This window comes from Cynara cardunculus (genome assembly GCF_001531365.2).
Source record: "Cynara cardunculus var. scolymus isolate 2C chromosome LG 15, CcrdV1, whole genome shotgun sequence".
Classification (NCBI taxonomy): domain Eukaryota; kingdom Viridiplantae; phylum Streptophyta; class Magnoliopsida; order Asterales; family Asteraceae; genus Cynara; species Cynara cardunculus.
In genome coordinates this window covers 11,446,424-11,457,374 of record NC_037542.1, presented here as the reverse complement: position 1 = coordinate 11,457,374, position 10,951 = coordinate 11,446,424, and the positions used below count along the sequence as shown (strand labels likewise).

Sequence of the window (10,951 nt, the reverse complement as noted above, 5' to 3'; positions counted from 1 at the left end):
TAAAAGAACAAATTCCATTACGCACCCGTTTTATTTCATTCTACAAACTAAACGGATTAATTTTAAATACAATGCAACTGTGCTCACTACGAAACTAGTTCATCAATCCCCAATAAATTACATAATGAAAATGTTGCACCAACATCAAAGTATTTGCTACACYATTTCATAATGAAACATTTTCACTATGCACCAGCTTCATGGTATGTCTATTTCATAAATCACTATGCACCAGCTTCATGATATGAAATTTATGAAATCTTTGAACAATGATGAATTACATGAACCTTAATAACATATAAAATTAAATAAAACTGTTTCATCATGAAACAAATTATTCAGCCTCAAGTCAAATATGAAATGAAACTGTTTCACCAACATCAACCCCTTTCATAAATTATTTCGTACTGAAATCTTTGCTCATCAAAAGTGTTGCATTATCATTAATTCCATTTTCAATATAATGAAACTGTTTCACTATTATATATTGAATCATTTATAAAATGAAAAAATRTATTACGAAAATGAAACTGTTTCATTTTACTAAACCCATTTCACGAATCTTGCATCTCTTAGAATATGATTTTTTTTTTACATCATGACAATGTTTCATTGATATATATAATATGCTTTGAAGACTAATATAAGTCATTTACACATGAAACACACATGAAACCTTTTTCATGACTATAGAGTGTAATGAATATTTGTTTTTTTTTACACCTGCAGCAACCCATGATTTCATCAATATATTTGATGAAATCTTCATAATTTGTTTCATTATTCATTATAGTTATCATTAAAATAATGATTTTAATAGTATAATTTCCTTATATATTGAAACGTTTCCTTTCTTCAATATTTATTTTATTTAATTTCCTTATATAATATGAATTAATAACTTCCATAATTACGAAATATGTGTACAAAATGTCATAAATACCCTTATTATTTAAATTTAATTGAAAACAAATGGAATTTTCTTATTGGTCGAATTTGGTTTACACGGTTTTTTAGAATTGGACGGTTCGCATTTGAACCTGCCCCTATATATATATAGGTGTATAGATTTTTAGCAAAATATAGTAAGTCAAACCCATTTTTTAATTTTCCAAGTCATTTTCTACTCCTTCATATAGCCATGTTTTTTTAAAATTTATCATTTTTATGGTAATATGGGATAATCTAAATCAAACCAACCACAACTTAACGTTTTAAGAATTCTCAAACTTGGTTCTGACACGTCTTTTATTTAAGATTTCAAGATAATATATATGTATCGAGATAAGATAAAATGTAAATGGTTAATTTGTATGTATTTTTATGTAATAGCCTTCTTTTTGAAAAAAAATGAGGGTTGTGATTAAAACATATTTAGCCAACTAAAATTTTGATCATTAAAATCATATATTATTTCTTATCGTTACCTTTATTCTCTAATCTTAGACCTCTCATTAGCGTGAAATGACTAAAATTATAACACAATGCAATATTTGAGAGTACTCAAATGTTACAATGTCATCTCATTATTTATGGTCGTTCTTATATATATATATATATATAAAGATTAATAATTTATAAAAATTAAATCGATTTATTATTCATGATGAATAATACACATTCATCATTATTCATGATGAATAATACGTGAATGCAAGGAATATATATATATATATATATATATATATATATATATATATATTAAAGAATGCCTCAAAATCCTAAATGTCCTTTTTCAAAACTCAAAACTGTCTCGTTTATCGAACGTCCTGTAAATATGCACAAGACATGTGACAACTAGACTCTAACCAACCCACAATCATAAATGTTGTAGAATTTAATAATTTCGTTAAAACCAAATGAAATTATTTGAACTCAAAGCTCTTTTTAGAGTCTAGGTTATTAGGTTGACCAAATTTGACTCAAGTGTTCCGGTCTTAATATAAATATTTTTATTATACGCCAATTGAGGCATAGAAAAATTCCGGTGATGAACGAGTTCTAATTCCACCATATTCTATTCTACAAACCACACCCCCCTTATCGTTAAGACAATTCAAGTTTCATCAGTGACCGAGTGTGTTCTAGTTACAACCCAACCTTAACCTATATAGTTCCTTCTTTCAGGGTTTAGGCTCAACATAGTCGTAGAGTTTCCAAATAATTACAACAATCTTTGTGATAAATATGGTTATGAGTCTTGCTTTAACAAAATACACAGATATAAGCATGCAATTCAAAACAACAGCCATGTAAGGGTACCTACCTACTTGCATATTTGATAAAAGGAGCATGATTCATATACTCAACAAAACATACAACCTAAACACTACCATCCCTTCTAATCAACAATATACTAAGAAGGTATACAAATAAAGATAAGATTCAGAGGCCAGCCGAGACGAGTCCATGCAGTGTCACGATACCTATCACCATATTCTGTTCATCCATGACCGGCAAGAACTGAACAGGGGATGGTGGAGCCTCCATCTTCTGCATNTGTCACGATACCTATCACCATATTCTGTTCATCCATGACCGGCAAGAACTGAACAGGGGATGGTGGAGCCTCCATCTTCTGCATTGCTTCTACCGCCATCCTATCCGCTCCTATGCTCCTCGGATTCCTAAAACACAATCCCATTCCCATACATGGTTGATCAGTCCCGGTTGTTGTTTCTTTATTTTGATTTGCGACAATAGGACCACCTTAAAAACAAAGAATTTTGATGATTACCTGTTGCACATCTGACCGACAGTGAGTTTGAAGATCCCCTCTTTGCTGGCTTTGAGTGTTCGCCGCAGATCACCATCAGTGAATGTACCTATGAGGCGGTAATCATCATCAACCACCAGAAGGCAACCACACCCTTTACTAGTTAGTTCAACTAGTTGATCCATTATCAGATCTCCTTCCTTGCATAATGGAAGTTCCTCTTGCTTCTTCATCACGTCCTTCACCTGCAACATACAAATCAAATCCACCCTTGTAAAAAGATCCCATACATTCTATTGTACTCACTGAAACTTATACACTTAAATGTATCGTTAGAGCCAATTGTTAATTTTTTAAAATGGTGTCTATTTTAATAGCGCTCCGTATGCTTTTATGTTCAAATGTAACCTCCTTTTCCGGTCTCGGGAAGGGGGTGCTACAACATTAGTACATACTAAACAAACTCTCTTCCAACTTATCAACACAATAAAACATATCGGTCTAAACCATGGTTGTCTGTATCGAGGTCAGATCTAACTCAATTTCCAACAGACATATCAGGAATTTGTCAAATAATAGTATTAGGGAATGAACAATAACACCCAGTGCAACAAGCTCAACCCTTTTTCGAGTCAGATCAACTAATTTTCAACTCCAAACTTGTTAAGAGTTCTTGGAACTTTTTCGATAATTTTTTATTCCAAAGCAGCAAAATTCAAAAGAACACCGGCAACAGGAAAATGATGGGTCTTAGATTTGTGCCAAATCAAACATATATTTTAAATTAGAAACGTACGAGAATTGACCTAATATTCAACCGGTAAAGTTCCATAAAATCAAGAACCCAAGCTCACAGTTTCTACCCGATAACCATAAAAATTCATCGCCAAAATAGATAAGATTGAGAAAAAGAAAAGCCAATTAGGGATTCTAACCTTAAAGATCAAACTCTTTCCAATCCGGCCAGCAGGATGATTTGCCGCATAGCCTTCTTTCGTCAAATTCTTGGCATCCATCAGTGCGATCGCGACCGTGCACCCAAAAACCATCTGAATTGCCGTCGATGTGGTTGGCGCCAAATCAAACGGGCATAATTCCCTCTCCAAAGGCAAATGAACATTTAAATCACACAACCCCATCAAGGCATTCGCCTCCGTTGATGTCACAGATATCAAGAATGCTCCTTTTGCCCTCGCGCACGGAACCAACTTTACCAATTCCTCCGAATTCCCACTCTTGCTAAACATAACCAATACATCGTTGTCGGTTAAAATGCCGATATCTCCATGCAGAGCGTCGACAGGGGACAAGAATTGGGATTTGATGCCAAGAGACACGAAGGTCTGTGAGATGTTTTTGGAGACGAAGCCGGATTTTCCGACACCGGTGATGAAGATCGTACCGGTTGAGTTTAAAAGAGTCTGTGTGAATACATGGGTTTGGGTATTGTCTAGCTTATCGAAGAAAGTGTTGAGATATTTCTGTTGAGATTTGAAGAGATTTTTTAGTTTGATTGGATCAATGAGTTGGGCTGATTTTTGTGATGATGGATCTGCTAATATATGTGGAAGAGACCCCATTTTTTTTTTTCAAATCTCCTGTTTTCCTAATACAATAATGTTCGTAGATTGGTTCGCCGGAGAAGGATTCCGGCGAAAATGGGGGAATATGGGCACAGGAATAGATGGACACAGAAAGTCGTTGCGAGATAAACGGGTTGGGTGGTAAGCTGGAAACAAGTAGGGGGTATGGGAGGTTTTGTTAATTGTTAGGCTGGCAACACTCATTTTGAATTAAATTTTTTTTTTTTGTTTTAGATTTTGAGAAAAAGTTTAATTAAAAAAAACACAGTATATTTTAAAGTAAACTACATTTTTAGTCCATGTGGTTTGTTAAAATTGTGGATTTTGTTTCCTTGGTTTTGAAATTATGATATTCATTTTTATAGTTTGTAATTCATTTTTATTTTTTTCTTAGGCTAGAACACTACTTTTAACCATGAAAGATTAAAATAAAAATGAACTGTAAATCATAGGGACGGAAAAAAAAATCATAAAGATGAAAAGATAATAGATCATAAATCATAAAAATAAAAAACATAATTTTAAAATAAGGACGAAAATAGAAATTTTCAACAAAACTTAATTGAGGTTTCTTGGTAACCAGACTTCACAAGGACTAACCGCAAGCACGAGAACTGTATTACCCTACCGCCGGTTACTTTATCAGGGCTCCGCAAGAGAAGAAAGAAGGTTCAGGTCCAATTTCTAATGAAGTGAAGGTCCCCCTTTACTAAGTCCGTTCGGGGAGTCTATGGCATAAATAAAGAAGGATTTGAGTCTGAGAAAGGTTCGACTTGACCGGAGTGGATCGCAACTCAAGCACAACTAGAGTTCACTCACCCACGTGCCCAATACTTGATGTTAGCATGTCTGGCTCTCGACCTGCTTCAGTCTCTAAAAAACTCTGGCAGCTGAAATCATTGACTTTGCGTGTGGTTTGATTAGGACATTGCAACATTTCATCTCGAAAGAATCTACCCAGTCTAAGGTTGAAAAGGGGCACGGAAAACACAACTTATTTAAATAACCTGGTGACCTACCAATTGTAGAAGTAGGATTTTGGGCTCATTTTAGCCAGGAGCTTACTTTAACTACTTATTTAGCTACTTTAGGTCGTTGTAGTCCAACTTAACTTGCTCTATAGTTTATATGTGATTTAATTTTTTTAAACTTTTTTAGCAAATAAGTTGTTGAATTTATTGAATAAATAAGTCATTCAATTTATTAAAATCAGAAAAAGATCAATAAATTTTCATATTTTAAATAGTTAAATTTTTGAACAAATAATGTCTTATATTTTTAAAACAAAAAATATGTTATTTTTTATCTTCGTGTATCAACAAATCATTAGCAAGAAACAAAATAAATAGATGGGAAAAAAAACTACACTATTTTTATTAACCATTATTTATTTATATGATTGGGTTCTAGTGAGAAGTATAGAAAGTGATTTACGCCACTAGATTCACATTTGGATGAGGTGCACCAGACCAATCCCTATATTAAGCGTAATTCATGAGTGAGTTTGAGATTAAATGTGATCAATGTCCAATATTCTTTCTTACGTCTCTCACTTCAATTCTCCTTCTCACACGATCATTCACCTTTATTTATAATATTTAAATGATAACCAGAAGATGTTTGTCTTGATTCCGTGGTTGTTTGAACCTAAAAACTAATAACTATTAGTTTCTAACTATTGTAATTTGAATATGAAAATTACAATGATACATAATCAATTTCGTTTATTGATGTATTATACTTTTGTTATTGGTCTATTGATATATTGATATCGTTCGTTCTATAAGTGTGGGGACTTTGTTTCAAACATGTTTAAAGACTTAATCGTTCAACATATGAAAATTCATTGAGTTTTTTTTCGTTTTGAAAACTTAAGGAATTTTTTTTGCTAGATTTTAAAATTTTCAAGGATTTATTCGTCAAAAAAGAGTCCAACATGAAATTTCAGTTAAGATTTTTTTAACTTTTCCTTGATATTTTCTACAAATTTCTATAAAATGAGAAAACACAAAAAGAGATGTTAAAATGTTCAAATCTACCTAAAAGTAATTGTTTAGGAAAAATAGATAAGTTTTTTTTTTTTTTTAATTATTTTCATCGAGAAAAAATTTGAAATTAAATATTTTGAAGAGATAATAATATTTTACTTATACCCATATCCTACAGATAGCATGTAACAAAATATGTAAAATATTAAATGGCAAAAGAAAATTATTGGAATATAAACAATATTGGTAAATTCTAAACATTATATATATAAATAAAATATAAATAAGAAAAAGTTTTTGTCTCATGTTGTCCCAACTTGTCCAAGTTTTTGTTTCTGTCTCATGTCGCGTCAAACATGAGACAGTGGGTTCTTGTTCTGTCTCATGCTGCACCAAACATGAGACAGTGAGTTTTGTCCCGTCCCATCATGTCCCGTCTTGTACCAAACGCAGCCTCAAAGACAATCTTTCTCTTTCTTGTATTGTTTCTTATTTTTAGTCCTCCTATTTTTCCTGTTGCGTTTTCATACCCTAAAACAAAAACTTGTTGCCACTTTGGTCCATATTTGATGTATCAAATGTGAACTTGAAAGAAAGTAAATAAAAGAAAACTACATTCCTTTCCTCCTCATTTGTGATTGATTTGTTTTACATTGAAGTTAAATATATTAAATTATTAAATTTGATTTTTTATAAATAATTCATCATTTTTATTGAAAAGTAAAAACAACTAATATTATTTGAATAACATATAAAGAGTACTTTGTCATTCATGTCATGTTATACTAAAAGTATGCAACAAACAACATAGAAGTAGATATTTAGTTTGGGGTTATAAGTATATATAAGTCAAAATCGAAATGTTGTTTTCAAAACTTTAAAGTCGGTCATAAATACAAATAAGGACAATCATAAATCAATGTAGTAGAATTTAATTTAATTAAAAATAATTATTTTAACTATTAAATGCTTTGTTAATTTTAAATAAATATCGATCCGTATTGTAGGGGTGTTGAATCATATTTGGTGTTGTCTTAGATATAGATGGTCAAAAGGACTAGATTGTTTGGTTTAGACGAGCCATTTGGTCTAGACCAGATTAGTTCCAAATTAGATCATGGCGTCATCATTATGGGCTAGACTAGGCTAGATTACGATCCTTAATTGTTCCAAACGTTTTTTAGATGGATTAATTAGTTTTAAGGATCAAATGAAAAAATGGACTACACTATGTCGGACTAGCTCGGATTATAACGGAATCGAACCAACTCACTTTTTCTGTTAAGAGTTTGAAGTTTGATAAAAAAAAATTATAATAAATGTAACTAAAAAAAGTACGATCTAAATCAATAATTTTCTAAGAAAATAAAACATAAATTAACAACCAATACCGAATATTAATAAATTTTATGGTAATTTCATATTTGTAATTCTTTTAATTTATTGTAGTTTCATTTACTTTTCATGTTTTCATTTTTCAATCTATAAGAATACTTAAATGTATATTCATTTTTTTCTTGAATATAATTGAAGTTGTAAGTTAAGAATATTGTCTCCGACATTTGCCTATATTTTCATAAATGTAAAATAAAACATGTTGATTGTTAAAATAATTATTCTTAGAGAATAATTATAAAATATGTATTAAATATAATTATGATAATTACATGATGTAAATGTATATAATTATATTAAAATTTAAGATAATTAAAAAAATATTTATAGATAATTACATAACCTTATTTAATAAATAATTTTCTATTTAAAACAAATATAAAAACATGTGGTGTGGTTCCGTACTAGGAAAGATCTAAAACACATGTTGTGATATGGAGATGCGCCGATGCGGTGTGAGTAGAGATTCCTGTAAAAAAATTAATTTCAAATTATTAATATTTTTTATATCATTCTTTGAATACCACCATCTGGCCATAATGCATTGCAATTGCAAGCAAGCACACACGGTGTTACTTCCAACCGCCACGTCGGCACCGAGATCCTCTCTCTCTCTCTCTCTCTCTCTCTCTCTCTCTCTCTCTGTTCTGCGGAAATGCTTATAAATCTCCACTCTTTCCTACCATAAGCTGAAAAAACTATGTCAGATTACTTGCCTTCCGATCTACACCTCGAGATCCTCAAACGCCTCCCTCTCAATTCCATTCTCCGATGTTCTACTGTCTGCAAATCATGGAATTCCCTCATCTCAAGCAATGATTTCATCTCCGCGCACCAGAATTTGATCAAATCGATCAACGGCGACGGAACTCAGACGCTATTGGTCAGGTATTTCGATCGAACACATAAAATCGAGAAATACATTATAGGAAGAGATGATGAAACTTTCGGATTGCAGTTTTCTGATATCGAGTTTCAATATGCGAGCACAACTGCATATTTTAGGGTTGTCGGTTACTGTGATGGAGTTGTTTGTTTGAGTGATGACTTGTTTGATTCCACGTATATGGTTATTCTATGGAACCCGTCGATTAGAAAATCCGTACGGGTTTTAGTTCCGAATTATGAACAAACCTGGTCTCAAGGGACTGTTTTGGGGTTTGGCGTTTGTCCAAGGACGCATGATCCTAAAATTGTGAGAATCGTGTGTGTGAATGACTTCTCAGTGCCGCATATGGTTAGAATTCAAGATCATTCATCGGTAGAGGTTTTTTCACCCGCATCAGGTGCTTGGAGAAAACATTTCGGTGTTAATCATTATCGTCCACATAAAATGATTCAAATCACTTGGTCTCAGATTTGCTTTAATGGAGTTATACATTGGATTGCTTGTGATAAACAACTTGAATCTAATCTTCGTTGTTTGATCATGTCGTTTGATTTGGTCCATGAGGTGTTTGCGGAAATGCCACTACCAGATGCCTTAGCTCGTCAACATGTCTCAAAGTTATCGATCAGTAATCGCAAAGGATATCTTACAGTGATGGAGTATGATATGGAAAAAGGGAAGGAATCTTGTGGTGTATGGGTTATGAAGGAGTATGGTATGATGAGATCGTGGGAAAAACTATTCATGATTCATCTACCTGGTTTGTTGAGAAAGCCGGTAGGGTTTCGGATGAATGGGGATATGGTGGTGGCAATGAAGAACAACGAGTTGGTTTCGATTGAATGCAATGGGAACATCAAGAGTCTTAACCTATATGGGAATATACGCTCTTACTTCCTAGGGTTATTCATGGAATCCCTAATTTTAGTCGATAAGCAAGATGGACAGTTGTACATTGTTAATGGCGATGGTGACGATGGCAACACTTAGCTTGTGCATGCATGGAGGGACCAAGGATATTGTGGTATCTATCTCAAGATTTTTATATTTGAACCGTGAAATAGTGTGACCATTTTCAAATTCCTTAAAGATTGTAACAAGCTTTGATTATACGAAAGTATGATCATCTTTATGAGATATAATGCATGTTGCCAAGTATTGGTGTAATTCGTACAGAATTATTGATTTTGTGTAACAACTTAGGGGCCGTTTAACAAACGCTTACCCGGATAAGCGCTTACCAAGTAACATTACCTTATGGGATGAATATGGTAAGGACCAAGAAACTTACCCGGTAAGAGGGAGACAAGGACCGAGAATCTTACCCAGTAAGTGAGGGCGATGACTCTTAATTACCATGGTAAACGCTTACTGGGTAAACTGTTGCATACGATGTCGTTTTGGTGAACTAAAGTTTTACATGGTAAGTAAGTGGTAGTGTTAAATTTTACCGATAAACGTTTACCGAATAAGTGTTTGGTAAATGATCCTTAATTCCTACTGCAGTAGATCCATGAAACTCGGTGCGCCCGGGCAAACCAGTTAACCGGCTAGATCTTTACTGATCCATGTTACTACCATGGAACAGGGACGGATTCAAATATTTTTTCGAACGGTGACACTATTTGACTATAAGAAACAAATATAAGGATATTCTTCATAAACTTATTATTGGTTTGTTCGTTAATTCATTGTTTTTCATACTTCATGTGTTCAAGTCTTTTATTGCAAAAAAATTCAGAAACATTATAAATCTAATTAAAAGCTAAAAACTGAAAAAATGATACTAATAGGATTCAAACTCGGGTTTAGAGTGGAATAAAAGTCTTGCACACTAACTCCATCATGAAAAAATTGTGTTCCTAGTTTCAAAATATATATTGTGACACAATAAATTGATATGGTGACACTTATCACGATCCTATTTTTTAAGATTACAACAAAGGAATGAAACAATGACCACATGTCACCGTAAAACCCCCTTGGTTCCATCCCTGCCATGGAGGCTTGACGGGTTAAGCTATAACCGGTTAGACTCATGGGTGGACCTTACCATCCGTAGGCGACTTCATTGTTTCGACAGTGAAAAAAATACGACTCATCATATTGATTATATATGTGTTATTGTTTTGCTTAGATAAACAAAAAAGGTGACAAGTAAATTTTAAAATGTGATTTTAATTAGAAGATTCGTCTCTCCAAGCCATCAATAAATTAGTTGGCTCAATTTAATTTCATTTTCTTTTTTATACTTTATTTTATAAATAAAATACAATTTTATTTAACGATTAGCTTTTTATTTAATTTTAAATATTATAATAATTATCTTGTGCTACGTTACCAATTTTTTTTGGATCCACTTGTAGTTACACTTTCTTCT

General features: G+C 32.6%; 2 protein-coding genes across 5 annotated transcripts in view; one reads left to right on the top strand and one right to left on the bottom strand.

The window, feature by feature from the left end:
* Positions 1-4,409, bottom strand: part of LOC112527365 (probable arabinose 5-phosphate isomerase) — a 10,223-nt gene extending 5,814 nt beyond the window's left edge. Inside the window, exons 1-4 of one of the 4 annotated variants that reach the window (XM_025137971.1) lie at positions 3,652-4,409; positions 2,738-2,961; positions 2,512-2,627; positions 2,165-2,426 (exon numbers count right to left, since the gene is read on the bottom strand). In XM_025137971.1, coding sequence (XP_024993739.1) covers positions 2,386-2,426; positions 2,512-2,627; positions 2,738-2,961; positions 3,652-4,296 — 1,026 coding nt within the window. In that variant the 5' untranslated portion in view covers positions 4,297-4,409 and the 3' untranslated portion in view covers positions 2,165-2,385. Of the gene's footprint in view, positions 1-2,164; positions 2,491-2,511; positions 2,628-2,737; positions 2,962-3,651 lie in introns of those variants that run through there. The other 3 variants (XM_025137973.1, XM_025137974.1, XM_025137970.1) reach the window with 3 other exon arrangements.
* Positions 4,410-8,382: 3,973 nt separating this feature from the next.
* On the top strand, positions 8,383-9,724 carry LOC112528084 (F-box/kelch-repeat protein At3g23880-like). The gene has a single exon (XM_025138998.1). It carries the CDS (start codon positions 8,383-8,385, stop codon positions 9,559-9,561), a length of 1,179 nt encoding a protein of 392 aa, XP_024994766.1. The 3' UTR covers positions 9,562-9,724.
* Positions 9,725-10,951: the final 1,227 nt, after the last annotated feature.

Bases quoted from the DNA above. Each gene is read 5' to 3' on its own strand.
- LOC112528084 (XM_025138998.1), top strand. From the start codon at position 8,383: ATGTCAGATTACTTGCCTTCCGATCTACACCTCGAGATCCTCAAACGC.